Below are 19,509 nucleotides of genomic sequence, written 5' to 3'. Positions count from 1 at the left end.
TCCTATCCTATCCTATCCTATCCTATCCTATCCTATCCTATCCTAACAGCAATTAGTCTGAGAACCCTGCTGCTGCTGCTGCACAATGTGTGTTTGCAGAGGTGGTGAGGGCAGGTGAGAGGGCAGTTTGCACAGGGGCAGGTGTAGCTGTTTGCACCTGCACAGCCACGGCTTGCTTGGCAATCCCGGTGCACTCATGCCGGGCAGCCTGCAGTAGTGTCACTGTCAGGCACTCCAGAAGACGGCAGCGTGGGTGGCAGAAACACTCAGACTCAAGGTTAAATTCTGCTCTCCACCACAGGGACAGATTAATGAGAATTGGAAAGGAAATAAAACACAACTGCACTTAGTTGCACAAAGCACATCCACAGGCAGTTCCCGGGCTGAGAGACCTCATCCGGCTGAGCCCAGAGAGTGGTGGTGAACGGTGGCGTGCCCAGCTGGCAGCCAGGCACTAGTGGTGTGCCCCAGGGATCAGTGCTGGGCCCCAGCCTGTTCAATAGCTTTACTGATGATCTGGATGAGGGGACTGAGTCCAGCATCAGTAAATTTGCAGATGACATCAAGTTGGGAGCAGATGTTGATCTGTTAGAGGGTAGGAGAGCTCTGCAGAGGGACCTTGCCAGGCAGGACAGATGGGCAGAGTCCAACATGATGGCACCAAGAGCTGGCTGCTGCACTTTGGTCACAACAACCCCATGCAGTGCTACAGGCTGGGGTCAGAGTGGCTGGAGAGCAGCCAGGCAGAAAGGGACCTGGGGGTGCTGGTTGGTAGTAGCTGAAGATGAGCCAGCAGTGTGCCCAGGTGGACAAGAAGGCCAATGGCATCCTGGCCTGTATCAGGAATAATGTGGCCAGCAGAAGCAAGGAAGTCATTGTGCCCCTGGACTCAGCACTGGTGAGGCCACACCTTGAGTCCTGTGTCCAGTTCTGGGGCCCTCAGTTTAAAAAGGATATTGAGACACTTGAACATGTCCAGAGAAGGGCAACAAAGCTGGGGAGGGGTTTGGAGCACAGCCCTGTGAGGAGAGGCTGAGGGAGCTGGGGTTGCTTAGCCTGCAGAAGAGGAGGCTCAGGGGAGACCGTTTTGGTGTCTACAACTACCTGAAGGGAGGTTGCAGCCAGGTGGGGGTTGGTCTCTTCTCCCAGGCAACCAGCACCAGAACAAGAGGACACAGTCTCAAGCTGCACCAGGGGAGGTTTAGGCTCAAGGTGAGGAGAAAGTTCCTCCCAGCAAGAGAGATTGGCCATTGGAATGTGCTGCCCAGGGAGGTGGTGGAGTCACTGTCCCTGGAGGTGTTCAAAAAGGGATTGGAGGTGGCACTTGAAGCCATGGTTTAGTTAGTCCTGAGGTGTTGGGTCCTAGGTTGGGCTGGGTGATCTCTGAGTTCTTTTCCAACCTTACTGATTCTCTGATTCTCTCTGTGCCTGGGAAGCCAGGTCACAAGGCGTGACAGTGCTGCAGGGCTCTGGCAGAACACAACTGCTATGGCTGGATGGTCCACAGCTCCCCGCGGCTCGCTGCTCCGCGCTGGCAGCATCTCTGGGTGACATCTTGCACAAGGCAGTTCTCACTACCCCCCCAGTCACACACTGAATACTTTTAATTTCTTCCAGTTTTCAGACTCAATTCCCCAGGCAGTTCTGCTTCCAAGAGTTTGTATTCAGCAGCATGACCAAACAAAACAGAACCAAACCACCCTGAGCCCGAGGTAATGTCTGTGCCATAGTAAGGACACCTCAGGCTGGGACTTTCAACTGCAGCAACTGAGGATCTGCAACATATTCCCATTTGCCCTCTCCACTGCAAGGGGAAACAGGCAGCAGTGCTTTGAGGGAGGGCAGCTGAGAACATTAACTCCCCCAAATCAATCTGTGTGCACAGACAGCACTGAGCTGTTGGGAGTTTTTAGACAACTGCAAATCAGGGAATAAGTCTCCTGTAGTGTACCACATCTGAGAGCAAGTGGCTTGATGAGATGAGTTCAGGAGAATAGAATAGAATAGACCAGGTTGGAAGAGACCTTCAAGATCATCATGTCCAACCTATCATCCAACACCACCTAATCAACTAAACCATGCAACCAAGCATCCCATCAAGCCTCGCCCTGAACACCCCCAGTGATGGCGAGCCCACCACCTCCTCAGGCAGCCCATTCCAATGGGCAATCACTCTCTGTGTGTAAAACTTCCTCCTAACCTCCAGCCTAAACCTCCCCTGACACAGCCTGAGACTGTGTCCTCTTGTTCTGGTACTGGTTGCCTGGGAGAAGAGACCAACCTCTGCCTGTCTACAACCTCCCTTCAGGTAGTTGTAGAGAGCAAGAAGGTCACCCCTGAGTCTCCTTTTCTCCACCTGGCTACAACCTCCCTTCATATGGAGCACTGGTTCCATGCTTCCACAAATATTTGGTTGTTCACATAAAAAGCTTATGATGTTTCCAGCCATGAAGCTCAAATCTAGAATTCCTGCAGCATTTCCAGAGAGCACTCAGTATTTACATCAGGTAGGTGGCCATGGATATGTCTGCTGCTGCAAATTCTTGTTTGTCATTAAAAAGGAAAACAAATCAGCCTAGCTTTCCATAACATCACAGCAGTTTGCTTTCAGAACAGGACTTGCTTTGTGATTTCACAATGGCAGAATAAAGATGGCACCAGTTTCCCTCCATATCCCATAGCAAGGGTTTAAGGAATACATACATAGAATACATACATAGAATAAACCAGGTTGGAAGAGACCTTCAAGATCATCGCGTCCAACCCATCAACCAATCCAACTCCGCCCAAGCAACTAACCCACAGCACCAAGCACCCCGTCAAGTCTTCTCCTAAAAACCTCCAGTGATGGTGACTCCACCACCTCCCCAGGCAGCCCATTCCAATGTGCAATCACTCTTTCTGTATAGAACTTTTTTCTAACATCCAGCCTGTATCTCCCCTGGCGCAGCCTGAGACTGTGTCCTCTTGTTCTGGTACTGCTTGCCTGGGAGAAGAGACCAACATCCGTCTGTCTACAACCTCCCTTCAGGTAGTTGAAATTAATTCACTATTTACATTTTGTGCCCCTGGACTCAGCACTGGTTAGGCCACAGCTTGAGTCCTGTGTCCAGTTCTGGGCCCCTCAGGTTAGGAAAGATGTTGAGGCGCTGGAAGGTGTCCAGAGAAGGGCAACAAAGCTGGGGAGGGGTTTGGAGCACAGCCCTGGGAGGAGAGGCTGAGGGAGCTGGGGTTGCTTAGCCTGCAGAAGAGGAGGCTCAGGGGAGACCTTCTTGCTCTCCACAACTACCTGAAGGGAGGTTGTAGGCAAGTGGGGTTGGTCTCTTCTCCCAGGCAACCAGAACCAGAACAAGAGGACACAGTCTCAAGCTGTGCCAGGGGAGGTTTAGGCTGGATGTTAGGAAGAAATTCTTTCCAGAAAGAGTTATTTGCCTTTGGAATGTGCTGCCCAGGGAGGTGGTGGAGTCACCATCACTGGAGGTGTTTATGAAGAGACTGGATGAGGCACTGGGTGCCATGGTTTAGTTGATGAGATGGTGTTGGGTGATAGGTTGGACTCGATGATCTCGAAGGTCTTTTCCAACCTGGTTGATCCCCTTCCCTTCTCCTCTCTTCTCTACTCCTTTTCTCCTCCTTTTCTCTTCCTCTTCTCTTCTCTTCTCTTCTCTTCTCTTCTCTTCTCTTCTCTTCTCTTCTCTTCTCTTCTCTTCTCTTCTCTTCTCTTCTCTTCTCTTCTCTTCTCTTCTCTTCTCTTCTCTTAACACCCTTATTTATTTGTTATCTCACTAACAAAGATGCTAATTCCCTTAGGCAAGCATGTTCTGAAGAGTGTCAGCCAGTGCTACAAGCACCTAGAACTTCCTTTCAACATGAGCCGAGGAGACAGCAGCAGCAGCAGCACATTTTCCCTCGTGTCTGAAAATAACCTCAACATTTAGAAACTGGAGGGGAGAAATTACATACCCAGGCAATCTGAGACACTATGACAGAAAATAAAGCAGTGAGCACCCAGCAGAGATTCATTAGCATTCAACCTCTGTACAGCCTGGGGAGAGCACACCTCTCCACCTGTTGGCACTTGACTTTCTCTTGTCAGGTCGAGCTGCTCTGTGAACAGCAAAGTCACAGTGGGCATACTTTAGTTTCAGGGAAGGGGGCAAAAAAGGCAAAAGCTGCAGATCAGGGATTGAAGTCTGCAGCACTGGGGATGCTCACACAGGGAGTAAACACTGGCTGAACAGCAGGAAGCAGGGGATAGTGGTTTTGAGTGGAAATGGATACTGTTAGCAACTCCTGCAGGGGCTTATGATGGGAAGTCAGGTGGGAAATTAGGATGGCTTTAGATGAGAGGTAGATGACATACTGAAAGACAGTTTTGAATTCATCACCATGCTGGCTTGCCTAGTAAATGAAGAAAGGTATCAGGAGGAAGATTTTGGGCATTTATGTTTTCAGGATATCCAGGAAGCAACAGTGAAGGCAAAACCCTGGCTGGGAAAAAACATGAGGCTCGTGGCACACAGCTCAAAGCTGAGACCACAGCAGCTCACTCAAGGGAAAAGGGTTTCATAGTTTGATTGAATCTCAGGAGCCCTACAGAATTTTAGCCATCAGTGGAGAGAGACTCAAGTAACAATCACAGATCATAGAATAATTTGGGTTGGAAGGGACCTCCAAAGGTCATCTAGTCCAACAACCCTGCAGTGAGCATGGACATCCTTCACTAGATCAGGTTGTTCAGAGCCTTGTTGAGCCTGACCTTGGATATCTCCAGGGATAGTCAGCACTGGTTAAGCCACACCTTGAGTCCTGTGTCCAGCTCTGGGCCCCTCAGGTTAGGAAGGATGTTGAGTTGCTGGAAGGCATCCAGAGAAGGGCAACAAAGCTGGGGAGAGGCCTTGAGCACAGCCCTGTGAGGAGAGGCTGAGGGAGCTGGGGTTGCTTAGCCTGGAGAAGAGAAGGCTCAGGGGAGACCTTCTTACTCTCTCCAGCTCCCTGAAGGGAGGTTGTAGCCAGGTGGGGGTTGGTCACACCTCCCAGGCAACCAGCACCAGAACAAGAGGACACAGTCTCAAGCTGAGCCAGGGGAGGTTTAGGCTTGAGGTGAGGAGAAAGTTCTTCACAGAGAGAGTTGTTGGCCATTGGAATGTGCTGCCCAGGGAGGTGGTGGAGTCCCCATCACTGGAAGTGTTTAGGAAGGGACTGGATGTGGCACTTGGTGCCATGGTTTAGTTGATGAGATGGTGTTGGGTGATAGGTTGGACTTGATGATCTCAAAGGTCTTTTCCAACCTGGTTTATTCTATTCTAGTCTAGTCTAGTCTAGTCTAGTCTAGTCTAGTCTATTCCTATTCTATATCTATTCTATTCTATTCTATTCCTATTCCATTCCATTCCATTCCATTCCATTCCATTCCATTCCATTCCATTCCATTCTGCTAGAGTACTGCCAACAGCAACCAAACTAGGCTGTTACTTCAGAGAGGACAGGAGCAGCACAGGAGATGGCAGAGCACTACAGAATTTTGTTGATAATTTATAGCCCACCTAGATAAGAAAGAGACCATTTAAGTTACTTCAAGCACCTCTGTCAGGGAAAAAACCACACTCATTGCAATGCTTGGCCTCCTCCACCACCCTAAACCAGCCCTGATGATTTCTCTTTGCTGTAAAACACACTTGAAGAGCTCTTTCAAAGGCATATAGCAAACATTGCAGGGAAAACATACACAACTACTGAAAGTGATTGTACTACAAGACTGCTTGTACATACCACTGGCTGCTTGGTTATGTCCACCAGGTCTTTAATGTTGTAATACTGATGCTTCTCAAAGGCTGAGAACAGCATGTCCAACACTTGCTGCTTATCGGCTCGAGCCCGCTTCCCATCTTCCTTCTTCTTCCTCTCGTATTCAATCTATCAGAGACAAAACATATTTTCAAGGCATTAGGAAGGAATGCTGCATACTCCAGCGAACTCCTGGCCAAGCTGTCAGCCCATGGCTTGGATGGGAGCACACTGCACTGGGTTAGGAACTGGCTGGAGGGCCGAGCCCAGAGAGTGGTGGTGAATGGTGCCGCATCCAGCTGGCAGCCAGGCACCAGTGGTGTGCCCCAGGGATCAGTGCTGGGCCCCATCCTGTTCAGTATCTTTACTGATGATCTGGATGAGGGCATTGAGTCCATCATCAGTAAATTTGCAGATAACACCAGGCTGGGGGCAGGAGTTGATCTGCTGGAGGATAGAGAGGCTCTGCAGAGGGACCTCGACAGGCTGGACAGATGGGCAGAGGCCAAGGGCAGGAGATTGAACACATCCAAGTGCCAGGTTCTGCACATTGGCCACAGCAACCCCATGCAGTGCTACAGGCTGGGGTCAGGGTGGCTGAGAGCAGCCAGGCAGAGAGGGACCTGGGGGTACTGGTCGATGGTAGGCTGAACATGAGCCTGCAGTGCGCCCAGGCAGCCAAGAGGGCCAATGGCATCCTGGCCTGCATCAGGAACAGTGTGGCCAGCAGGAGCAGGGAGGTCATTCTGCCCCTGTACACTGCACTGGTTAGGTCACACCTGGAGTGCTGTGTCCAGTTCTGGGCCCCTCAGTTTAGGAAGGAGGTTGACTTGCTGGAACGAGTCCAGAGAAGGGCAATGAAGTTGGTGAGGGGTTTGGAGCACAGCCCTGTGAGGAGAGGCTGAGGGAGCTGGGGTTGCTTAGCCTGGAGAAGAGGAGGCTCAGGGGAGACCTCCTTGCTCTCTACAACTACCTTAAAGGAGGTTGTAGACAGGTGGATGATGGTCTCTTCTCCCAGGCAACCAGCACCAGAACAAGAGGACACAGTCTCAGGCTGCACCCGGGGAGGTTTAGGCTGGATGTTAGGAAGAAGTTCTATACAGAGAGAGTGATTGCTCATTGGAATGTGCTGCCCAGGGAGGTGGTGGAGTCACCATCACTGGAGGTGTTCAGGAGGAGACTTGATGGGGTGCTTGATGCCATGGGTTAGTTGTTTAGGTGGTGTTGGATTGGTTGATGGGTTGGACACGATGATCTTGAAGGTCTCTTCCAACCTGGTCTATTCTATTCTATTCCATTCCATTCTATTCTATTCTATTCTATTCTATAATTCTCAGTGCTGAACAGTAAGACATAAAACCCCTCTTCCCTTTAACAAAACATTGCTCAATGACTCAGAGCTTTTTCCTCTGGAAGATTTTCTTTTCAGCACTCAAATGTCCTTTTAGGAACACAAACCAAGCATTGGTCCTCAGCACAATAAGCTTTTCAGATAGCTATCTCTGTCTCAGCCAGTAAAAAAACAAACCCAGAAACAGAGGCTGCATGGTGTGCCCAAACCTGGAGAGAGAATTCATATTAGCATAGGAATCCAAATGGAGATGGTATTTTCGCTCCACCTCTGCTGGTATCAGCTTCTGAAGTACAATGATAAATATCAAACAACCTACAAGCTGCCCATACTTGGGAAAAGCCAAAGACCAGCACAGAATCATAGAATCAAGATTTGCACAGGCAGGAACACCCCTAACAAATCCCAGTCACTGCAGAGCACCAACCACAACATATTAGTTAGTTGTTTAGGTGGTGTTGGATTGCTTGATGGGTTGGACGTGATGATCTTGAAGGTCTCTTCCAACCTGGTTTATTCTATGTATTCTATGTATATCATAGAATCAATAAGGTTGGAAAAGACTTCAGAGATCATCAAGTCCAACCTAGCACCCAACACCTCATGACTAACTAAACCATGGCTTCAACTGCCACATCCAATCCCCACTTGAACACCTCCAGTGATGGTGACTCCACCACCTCCCAGGGCAGCACATTCCAATGGCCAGTCTCTCTCTCTGGGAAGAACTCTCTCCTCACCTCCAGCCTAAACCTCCCCTGGTGCAGCTTGAGACTGTGTCCTCTTGTTCTGTTGGTGGTTGCCTGGGAGAAGAGACCAACCCCCTCCTGTCTACAACCTCCCTTCAGGTAGCTGCAGAGAGCAAGAAGGTCTCCCCTGAGCCTCTTCTTCTCCAGGCTGGAACCTTAGCAGCATCCACTTCTACCAGCATATCACCTCGTCCACCCCCAGGACAACCCTTAGTAACAGAAAAATCATCAAGCTACTTGGAAACAACACAGGTGACCCAGAAGGTAACATAATTCATGTAATCATCAAGTGATTTCAGGCAAACTGTGTGGGTAGAGCTGAAGTGGCACAACGTACAGCAGAAGAGATCCACGAGCTGAAAAAGAGACTCACGCCTGGCTGCCAGGGGGGTAATTTTGTATGGGAGTTGTTCTGCCTCTGATGTCTCATACCTGACCCTCAAAAGGAAGACCTTCAGAAAAGAAGTCTAGAAATGAAGATTCACAGTTCTACTGGATCCTAAAGCTCTTGGGTTTAAGGAGAGAGATTACTTTTATGGCACCATTTGATTTTTCATATGTTTTCCTGACAGCTAACTCCCTCCTACTCCCTGAGTGAAAATAGTCTGTCTCTTGGCATCTGTCCCAAAGTGCCTAAACACTATTACCACCTTTACCCTTGTTCACAACTCTCTGGCCAGCTAACTTCTTTTCAAATCCTGCAACAGATGTACATCATCTGACTCAGAAGGTGTTAAAGACCAGGCTGGATGAGGCTCTGGGCAGCCTGATCTAGTGTGGGGTGTCCCTGCCCATGGCAGGGGGGTTGGAACTAGATGATCCTTGTGCTCCCTTCCAACCCTGACTGATACTATGATCATTAAATTCAATGCAGAGCAATTGTTCCCCACCTGTAGCTTTAAGTCTGTTGCTTCTGCTTAAAGCCTAAGATAGGCTTGGGCAACCTAAAACTTCATAGAATCAATAAGGTTGGAAAAGACCTCAGAGATCATCAAGTCCAACCTAGCATCCAACACCTCAGGACTAACTAAACCATGGCTTCAAGTGCCACATCCAATCCCCTCTTGAACACCTCCAGGGATGGTGACTCCACCACCTCCTTGGGCAGCACATTCCAATGGCAAATCTCTCTTTCTGGCAAGAACTTCCTCGTCACCTCCAGCCTAAACCTCCCCTGGCACAGCTTGAGACTGTGTCCTCTTGTTCTGGTGCTGGTTGCCTGGGAGAAGAGACCAAACCCCCACCTGGATACAACCTCCCTTCAGGTAGTTGTAGAGAGCAATAAGGTCTCCCCTGAGCCTCCTCTTCTCCAGGCTAAGCAACCCCAGCTCCCTCAGCCTCTCCTCACAGGGCTGTGCTCCAGACCTCTCCCCAGCCTCATTGCCCTTCTCTGCATACATTCAAATGTCTCAATATCCTCCTTAAATTGAGTGGCCCAGAACTGGGCAAAGGACTCAAGTTGTGGCCTAACCAGTGCTGAATACAGGGGCAGAATAACCTCCCTGCTCCTGCTCCTGGTCCCTTCCAAACCATACCATTCTATGATTCTATGACATAAGCCAAATTCTTTACCAAGCAGCATGGCCAGGGTGCACTGAGGTGTTCCCTGCCTCTGTTGGCCACAACTCCACCAACAAAGCAGCTGTCCAGTTCTCTGGGTATGTTCACATTGTCATACAGGCATTAGAGAAGCTGGACAAATCTAAGAGACTTGGTGGGGTGCTTGGTGCCATGGTTGGACTCAATGATCTCAAAGGTCTCATCCAACCAGGTTAATTCTAATTCAATTCAATTCAATTCAATTCAATTCAATTCTATTCTATTCTATTCCATTCCATTCCATTCCATTCCATTCCATTCCATTCCATTCCAAATGTATCTGAATGTCTACTATGACCTCCAGCCCTTCCCATGTTCTGGTATTCGACTGAAGGTTTCTGCAGGAAGCACCTAGAGAAATGATACCAACAGTGGGAAGTGGGAGTGAAGTATGAGATATGTGAAAGTGCTACCTCTAAGATTAACTGTGTCCAGGTCTGGGCCCCTCAGTTTAGGAAAGATGTTGAGGTGCTGGAAGGTGTCCAGAGAAGGGCAACAAAGGGCAATAATGCTGAGGAGAGGCTGAGGGAGCTGGGGTTGCTTAGCCTGGAGAAGAGGAGGCTCAGGGGAGACCTTCTTGCTCTCTCCAACTCCCTGAAGGGAGGTTGTAGCCAGGTGGGGGTTGGTCTCTTTTCCCAGGCAACCAGCACCAGAACAAGAGGACACAGTCTCAATCTGTGCCAGGGGAAGTTCAGGCTGGATGTTAGGAGGAAGTTCTTCCCAGAAAGAGAGATTGGCCATTGGAATGTGCTGCCCAGGGAGGTGGTGGAGTCACCATCCCTGGAGGTGTTTAGGAATAGACTGGATGGGGTGCTTGGTGCCATGGTTTAGTTGATGAGATGGTGCTGGGTGATAGGTTGGACTCCATGATCTCAAAGATCTTTTCCAACCTGGTTAATTCTATTCTATAAGCAATCCACTACATCAGCTGTTTGACTGCCCCAAAAGCTTTTGCATTTGATCTTAAACTTATCTAATACAAGGTAGAGTTCAGCATAAAAAAAAGGTGTTTTTTTTTCTTCACACCTGGCTTAAATCAGAATTTACTAAGGTGTAGGATGAGCAGTTCACATTTTTCCTCTCAGAGCAATCATCTACCACTGCAGTCTGTCAGCAGCAAGCACAGCCTTGGAGCAGTCAATCTGCCAACTCAGATTAGCAATTAGCAATACAATTTCAATGATTAAATAGCAGCTAAAGACTTTGGCTGAGAAGGTTGAGAGTACGGAGCGGGAACTGCCATTTGCTGGCTGCCCATTCAGTTCAGCAGGAGGTTCCTCTGTTCACCTAATGTGTCTCTGGGTCTCCTCACAGCAAGAGGAGAGGCTCTCACTGCTCACTTGTAAACTGGTTTCACAGACTTCTCACTTTAGTAGGGGAAAAAGGAGAGCAGGTTACAAGGATGATTAGAGAGCTTAAGCACCTCCCTTATGAAGAGAGTCTGAGAGACCTGGGACTGTTTAGTCTTGAGAAGACTGAGAGGAGATCTGATCAATATCTGTAAATATCTGAGGGCTGGGTGTCAAGTGGAGGGGGCCAAGCTCTTTTCAGTGGTGTGCAGTAATAAGCCAAGCAACAACAGGTTCAAACTTGAACACAGAAGGTTTCACCTCAACATGAGGAGAAACTTCTTTACAGTGTGGGTGATGGAGCACTGGAACAGGCTGCCCAGAGGGGTTGTGGAGCCTCCTTCTCTGGACACATTCAAAACCCCTCTGGGTGCATTCCTTCCTGTGCAGACTACCCTGGGTGCTCCTGCTTGGGCAGGGGGGTTGGACTCAATGATCTCTGGAGGTCCCTTCCAACCTGTAATGTACTGTGATACTGTGATACAAAGTCATGTTCCAAGTCAGCACTATGGTGTAGGGACCTGCTGCAAGGACATGGGTGCATCCTGAGGACAATGAAGCATGCAGGGTCTAAGACATGCAGCTAATGTTTTATTCCTAGTAGGAAAGCTGTCCCTTCAGCCTTAAAAAATGCACAAACATGTCACATCTCACTCTCAAGCTGACACTTCAAGCTATCACTGAAAAACACTTGCTGTGATCAGGCTCCCTCTTGCACTGTGTATTTTGGAAGGCTCATTTCCATCGACAAGAAACAATTTTAGTCTCCAGCTTCTAATATAATTTGCATTTAAAAACTACTTTGCTTTGTAAGCTGGAGAAAGCCAAAGGGAAAACCCTCTGTCACATACAGAATGAGACTGACAGTGCTTCAAGCAAACAAATGACTGAGATGAGATTGAACACATCTAACTGCCAGGTTCTACACACTGGCCACAGCAGCCCCATGCAGTGCTACAGGATGGGGCCAGAGTGGCTGGAGAGCAGCCAGGCAGAGAGGGACCTGGGGGTACTGGTTGATGGTAGGGTGAACATGAGCCAGTAGTGTGCCCAGGCGGCCAAGAAGGCCAAAGGCATCCTGGCCTGTATCAGGAATAGTGTGGCCAGCAGGAGAAGGGAAGTCATTCTGCCCCTGGATGCAGCCCTGGTTAGGCCACACCTTGAGTCCTGTGTCCAGTTCTGGGCTCCTCAGGTTAGGAAAGATGTTGAGTTGCTGGAAGGTGTCCAGAGAAGGGCAACAAAGCTGGGGAGGGGTTTGGAGCACAGCCCTGTGAGGAGAGGCTGAGGGAGCTGGGGTTGCTTAGCCTGCAGAAGAGGAGGCTCAGGGGAGACGTTCTTGCTCTCTACAACTACCTGCAGGGAGGTTGTAGTCAGGTGAGGGTTGGTCTCTTCTCCCAGGCAACCAGCACCAGAACAAGAGGACACAGTCTCAAGCTGCACCAGGGGAGGTTTAGGCTGGATGTTAGGAAGACATTCTTCACAGAAAGAGAGATTGGCCATTGGAATGAGCTGCCCAGGGAGGTGGTGAAGTCACCATCCCTGGAGGTGTTTAGGAAGAGCCTGGATGAGGCACTTGGTGCCATGGTTTAGTTGATTAGATGGTGTTGGGTGACAGGCTGGACTTGATGGTGTGGAAGGTGTTTTCCAACCTGGTTAATTCTATTCTATTCCATTCTATTCCATTCCATTCTATTCTATGCTATGCTATGCTATGCTATGCTATGCTATGCTATGCTATGCTATGCTATGCTATGCTATGCTATCCTATCCTATCCTATTCCATTCCATTCCATTCCATTCCATTCCATTCCATTCCTTTCCATTCCATTCCATTCCATTCCATTCCATTCCATTCCATTCCATTCCATTCCATTCCATTCCATTCCATTCCATTCCATTCCATTCCATTCTGCCTTTTTTGACTTAGGGATTCACAGAATCAATCTCCAGTTGCTGCTCAGGTCTGACAGCAGTAAACAATACTCTGCTGAACTTTCAGCAAAGCCCTCTTACATCTGAGACAGCAGCTTAAGGGGCATGAGGACTGGCAATTAAAACTGTTTTGAATATATGCACACATTAGCATTTCACATGAGGAGGAGATGGATTACCCAGCTGTAATTTGTTGCCAGAATAGCATCCAACACTTGGGAGGTCAAGCTCAGAAGACGGTAGGAGAGATGAAGGCATCACTCTAGGCAATGCTTGCCTGACTTCACAGAATAGCTTGAGTTGGAAGGGATGTTAAAGGTCATTTAGTTCCAACATGCATCTGGGGTCACTTTTCAGTGCAAAGACATTTAAGTTTGCAACATGTCTCTGTCTCAGAAAATACAGGAGCTGCAAGATGCAGTGTGAAAGACAAGGACAGCCAGTTACACACCGCAGCACCCTGCCACAGCAGCAGCCTGCTCTTAACAACCCTTCTGCAGTCTTCGGCTTCCCCAGACAACAAAACTAAAAGGAATGAGAAACATAAACAAGCTGCAGTCTGCTCAGGTGGAAGGTCAAGCTGAAGTGATGGAAGAAATTGATCTACTTCTCTGGGCTTTGGGGTTTTTGAAGCATCAGGGAACAAGAGCAAAGCACTGAGGTTATTCCTTCTGCATGTAGCTGAGCAATGGGAACAATGGGTAAGGGACATGGATGTAATAGAGAAAGCTACTGGGATTCTCAAGGCAATCTCTGAGAAGTGTAACAACAAAGAAAATCCATGGTACTGTTTTCACTTCTTCAAAGGACACAGAGTGAAAATGTGCCTAGCCAGCAACTAACTGCAACTCTCTCCATGATGAGAAACAAACTGCTTACTGTAAAAGTGATGGCTCCTGCACAAGGAACAAAGAAACACTATGGAAACATGTCTCAGCAGGGGAGACCTTCGTGCTCTCTACAACTCCCTGAAGGGAGGTTGTAGCCAGGTTGGTCTCTTCTCCCAGGCAGCCAGCACCAGAACAAGAGGACACAGTCTCAAGTTGCACCAGGGGAAGTTTAGGCTCAAGGTGAGGATAAAGTTCTTCACAGAAAGAGAGATTGGCCATTGGAATGTGCTGCCCAGGGAGGTGGTGGAGTCACCATCCCTGGAGGTGTTCAAGAGGGGACTGGACGTGGCACTTGGTGCTATGGTTTAGTTCATTCTGAGGTGTTTGGTGATAGATTGGACTTGATGATCTCTGAGGTCTCTTCCAACCCCAAGAAGGCCAATGGCATCCTGGCCTGCATCAGGAACAGTGTGGCCAGCAGGAGCAGGGAGGTCATTCTGCCCCTGTACACTGCACTGGTTAGGCCACACCTTGAGTCCTGAGTCCAGTTCTGGGCCCCTCAGTTTAGGAAGGAGGTTGACTTGCTGGAATGAGCAACAAAGTTGGTGAGGGGTTTGGAACACAAGCCCTACGAGGAGAGGCTGAGGGAGCTGGGGTTGCTTAGCCTGGAGAAGAGGAGGCTCAGGGGTGACCTTATTACTCTCTACAACTACCTGAAGGGAGGTTGTAGACAGACAGATGTTGGTCTCTTCTCCCAGGCAGCTAGTACCAGAACAAGAGGACACAGTCTCAGGCTGTGCCAGGGGAGGTTCAGGCTGGATGTTAGGAAGAAGTTCTATACAGAAAGAGTGATTGCACATTGGAATGGGCTGCCCAGGGAGGTGGTGGAGTCACCATCCCTGGAGGTGTTCAGGAGACTTGATGGGCTGCTTGGTGCCGTGGGTTAGTTGTTTGGGTGGTGTTGGATTGGTTGATGGGTTGGACATGATGATCTTGAAGGTCTCTTCCAACCTGGTTTATTCTATGTATATATTCTATGTATTCTATGATTCTAGGATTAACCTTCTGAAGCTGATGTTTGCACTGCTTTGGTAGACAGCTAATACCAAGGTGACAGAGAAGTGAGACTAAACCTAAAGTTTCATCTGAAGATGCCTGAAATAATTCTCTAAGGTTTTCCCATCCCCTGGAGCACAGGTACCAACCTCTAAAGCATGGGAGAGTGGGAAGAGGGGAGACCACAAAGAAGTCTCCAAAGGGTAACCAGGACCATTAGAGAACTTTTCTGCTGTACTATGAAAAATAATTATGTCACAGAAACCTTGCAATTGCAAGGATATCAACACTGCAGCCTTGTAAACACAGAATATTAACAGATCCACAGAAAATGAAGGTCACTTTCCTAAAGTGGACCACTAGATGGATACAGAACTGGCTTGATGACGGCACCCAAAGAGTGGCTGTCCATGGGTCCATGTCCCAGTGGAGGCCAGGGACAAGCAGAGTCCCTCAGGGATCAGTCCTGGGACCAGGCTTGGTCAACATCTTTGTGGGTGCCATGGACAGTGGCATTGAGTGCACCCTCAGCAAGCTTGCTGAGGACACCAAGCTGTGTGGTGCAGCAGACAGGCTGGAGGGAAGGGAGGCCATCCAGAGGGACCTGGACAGGCTGGAGAGGTGGGCACAAGCCAACCTCAGGAGGTTCAACAAGACCAAGTGCAGGGTCCTGCAGCTGGGTGGAGGCAATCCCAGGCACAAATGCAGGCTGGGCAGGGACTGGCTGGAAAGCAGCCCTGAGGAGAGAGCCTTGGGGGTGCTGGGGGAGGAGAAGCTCACCAGGAGCTCTCAGTGTGCACTTGCAGCCCGGAAAGCCAACCAGAGCCTGGGCTGCAGCAAGAGAAGTGTGGCCAGCAGGGCAAGGGAGGGGATTCTCCCCCTCTGCTCAGCTCTGGGGAGACCCCACCTGGAGTACTGCCTCCAGTTCTGGAGCCCCTATTCCAAGAGGGATCTGGAGGTGCTGGAAGGTGTCCAGAGCAGGGCCACAAGGATGAGCAGAGGGCTGGAGCACCTCTCCTGTGAGGACAGACTGAAGGAGTTGGGGCTGTTCAGTCTGGAGAAGAGAAGGCTCCCAGGTGACCTCATTGTGGCCTTCCAGTGTCTGAAGCGGGCCTCCAAGAAGGCTGGGGAGGGACTGCTCAGGATGTCAGGTAGTGATAGGACTAGGAGGAATGGAATGAAGCTGGGGGTGGGGAGATTGAGGCTGGAGGTGAGGAGGAAGTTCTTCCCCATGAGAGTGGTGAAGCCCTGGAATGGATTGTCCAGGGAGGTGGTTGGGGCCCCATCCCTGGAGGTGTTTAAGCCCAGGCTGGATGAGGCTCTGGCCAGGCTGGTCTAGTGTGGGGTGTTCCTGCCCATGGCAAGGGGGTTGGAAGTAGATGATCCTTGTGGTCCCTTCCAACCCTGACTGATTCTGTGATTCTAAGAAGAGAACCTAAGTCACGGTCCTGGCATATATTGTAATGGAATTGCAATTTCTTCTAATAAAAAGGTAGGCTTAACATGGTTTCTTGAGAAAAACATCACTTGTCCCATTCTTGTATTCAGCCAAGCTATTGCTGCTTCCCATCCTCATGTAATGTATTTCCCTCCTCCTTCTTGTTCCACACTCATCTGTGGGAATGTGAAGCGCCCACATTTAAGCCACATTTCATAGTCTGTCTTCTCTTCCATATAAGAAATGCTAAACCATTTCTTTCTCCTTTAGTAAATATTCTTTCCACAGAAACTCCCCAGAAGATGACTGAATGTATCAGCATGTACAGTCATTTGTACATTCTTTTCTTTCTTGTGACAAGTCTTGTCCCTAACAGGCCTGGCACATAATTACAGGCAGCGTGGCTGGCATCTGCTGCTTGTAAACAGCAGAACAAGGTAACCAAGAGGCTGGTAAAGTCCAAGCACTTGTTCTCCCAGTTGTACTCCCTTCAGCCATCTAAGCTGAAGGGCAACAAGGCTGGTGAGAGTTCTGGAGCACAGCCCTGTGAGGAGAGGCTGAGGGAGCTGGGGTTGCTTAGCCTGGAGAAGAGGAGGCTCAGGGGAGACCTTCTTGCTGTCTCCAACTACCTGAAGGGAGTATTCAGTATTCAGTATCACCAAGGTTGGAAGAGACCTCAAAGATCATCGAGTCCAACCTGTCACCACAGACCCCATGACTAGAGTAGGGAGGACAATAGTGCCCACTGCAGGCTTGAACTCACAAGCTTCCCATTAAGGGTCTTATGTGCTACCAACTGAGCCACACCACAGGCCAACAGGGAGGTTGCAGCCAGGTGGGGGTTGGTCTATTCTCCCAGCCAACCACCAACAGAACAAGAGGGCACAGTCTTAAGCTGTGCCAGAGGAAGTTCAGGCTGGATGTTAGGAAGAAGTTCTTCCCAGAAAGAGTGATTGGCCATTGGAATGTGCTGCCCAGGGAGGTGGTGGAGTCATTGCCCCTGAAGGTATTCAAAAGGAGATTGGATGTGGCACTTGGTGCCATGGTTTAGTTAGTCCTGAGGTGCTGGGTGCTAGGTTGGACTTGATGATCTCTGAGGTCTTTTTCAACCTTATTGATTCTATGATTCAATGATTCTTAATGAAAGACTTAATGAAAAGGAAGATGTTGAAGAAAGTATTTTTTGCTGGGCCTTTAGAGCCAAGGCAAGGCTGAGAGTGCCTCAAGTACAAGTATGTCCTACGAGATTTTCCCCAGCAGAACACCTTCAAGGAAGGCATGAAAAGTAAACACACTGCCAATGGATTTCCATTAGCATGGACAGTTATGGAACCAAGAAAAAGCATTCCAATTTTGTACACATCAGCATCAGAGCTTTTAATAAGTATAGAATAACTATAGAATCAACTATGGTTATGTCCTGGTTATAGCCCCTGAATCTCACATCAAGTTTGCACTTCTCTAACAACATGACAACAGCAGTTTGCAACTGGAATAAAGACTGAGGCCATTCTGATAGTGTCAGAACATTGGCACAGAATCCCCCTAAGAATAAATGAAGAGAAGAGAAGAGAAGAGAAGAGAAGAGAAGAGAAGAGAAGAGAAGAGAAGAGAAGAGAAGAGAAGAGAAGAGAAGAGAAGAGAAGAGAAGAGAAGAGAAGAGAAGAGAAGAGAAGAGAAGAGAAGAGAAGAGAAGAGAAGAGAAGAGAAGAGAATTAACCAGGTTGGAAAAGACCTTCGAGATCATCAAGTGCAACCTGTCAGCCAACAACATCTATCAACTAAACCATGGCACCAACTGCCTCATCCAGTCCCTTCCTAAACACCTCCAGTGATGGTGACTCCACCACCTCCCTGGGCAGCACATTCCAATGGACAATCTCTCTTTCTGGGAAGAACTTCCTCCTAACATGCAGCCTAAACCTCCCCTGGTGCAGCTTGAGACTGTGTCCTCTTGTTCTGGTGCTGGGTGCCTGGGAGAAGAGACCAACCCCCACCTGGCTACAACCTCCCTTCAGGTAGTTGTAGAGAGCAAGAAGGTCTCCCCTGAGCCTCCTCTTCTCCAGGCTAAGCAACCCCAGCTCCCTCAGCCTCTCCTCACAGGGCTGTGCTCCAAACTCCTCCCCAGCTTTGTTGCCCTTTGCTCCCCTGTACCTCACTGCAGCTTATTCCAGAACTGAAGAAGAATAAAAGTTGCACCACAAAGCCATGCACTCATTTATATATCAAACTGCATTTGCAGAGCAGGACACACCAGTGTGACTATTTTGGTTAAATGTCATTCCCCAAGCCAAAATAGTTCCTTTGGCATGATCATCTATCTATAGATCAGACTCGGAACAGCAGCTACTACAAAACAGTCCCATGAGAGAGCAACCCTTATTTTTGGCCCAGTGGAAAGAGGCTGCCTTTCAGAGTAAGGCCCACCTATCATCCAGCATATTGTCACTTGTTTTATGTAAATAAAATGTGAATTAAAAAGTCTGAGAGTTGAACTGATGAACAGGGTGACTCATCTGCAGCATGACTTGAGGCTTCTCGCATTCGACAGCAGCAGCAACCACATATGCAGGCACACCAATTACTCAAAGGGGATCTTTAAGAGAACAGGACATTGGAGTCTGCATGCACATCCACTGAGCTGGAACTGCAGAGTTGGGGCAATAGTGATGAAGCCAGTGATGCACATAGCAGTATCACACAGTATCACCAAGGTTGGAAGAGACCTCAAAGATCATCCAGTCCAAGCTGTCACCGCAGACCTCATGACTAAACCATGCCACCAAGTGCCACGTCCAGGCCCCTCTTGAATACCTCCAGGGATGGTGACTCCACCACCTCCCTGGGCAGCACATTCCAAAGGCCAATGTCTCTTACTGGGAAGAACTTTCTCCTCACCTCCAGCCTAAACCTCCCCTGGTGCAGCTTGAGACTGTGTCCTCTTCTTCTGGTGCTGGTTGCCTGGGAGAAGAGACCAACCCCCACCTGGCTACAACCTCCCTTCAGGGAGTTGTAGACAGCAAGAAGGTCTCCCCTGAGCCTCCTCTTCTCCAGGCTAAGCAACCCCAGCTCCCTCAGCCTCTCCTCACAGGGCTGTGTTCAAGGCCTCTCCCCAGTCTCGTTGCCCTTCTCTGGACACCTTCAGGAGTCTCAATATCCTTCTTAAACTAAGGGGCCCAGAACTGGGCAAAGGACTCAAGGTGTGGCCTAACCAGTGCAGAGTCCAGGGGCACAATGACTTCCCTGCTCCTGCTGGCCACACTATTCTTGAGCCAGGCCAGGATGCCATTGGCCTACACATAGTATGAACAGAACAGAACAGAACAGAACAGAACAGAACAGAATAGAATAGAATAGAATAGAACAGAATAGAAAAGGAATAGAATAGAATAGAATAGAATAGAATAGAATAGAATAG

General features: G+C 49.0%; 1 protein-coding gene across 1 annotated transcript in view; it reads right to left on the bottom strand.

Annotated features, from left to right (window-relative positions):
* GTF2F2 (general transcription factor IIF subunit 2) overlaps window positions 1-19,509 on the bottom strand; it is a 115,208-nt gene that overhangs the window by 4,647 nt on the left and 91,052 nt on the right. Inside the window, exon 8 of the mRNA XM_054163104.1 lies at window positions 5,773-5,916. Within this exon, the coding sequence (XP_054019079.1) occupies window positions 5,773-5,916 (144 nt within the window). The remainder of the gene's footprint in view (window positions 1-5,772; window positions 5,917-19,509) is intronic.

This window comes from Dryobates pubescens, chromosome 7, assembly GCF_014839835.1.
Source record: "Dryobates pubescens isolate bDryPub1 chromosome 7, bDryPub1.pri, whole genome shotgun sequence".
Lineage (NCBI taxonomy): Eukaryota > Metazoa > Chordata > Aves > Piciformes > Picidae > Dryobates > Dryobates pubescens.
The sequence above is the reverse complement of the archived record's forward strand: the minus strand, read 5'-3'. Positions and strand labels throughout refer to the sequence as shown.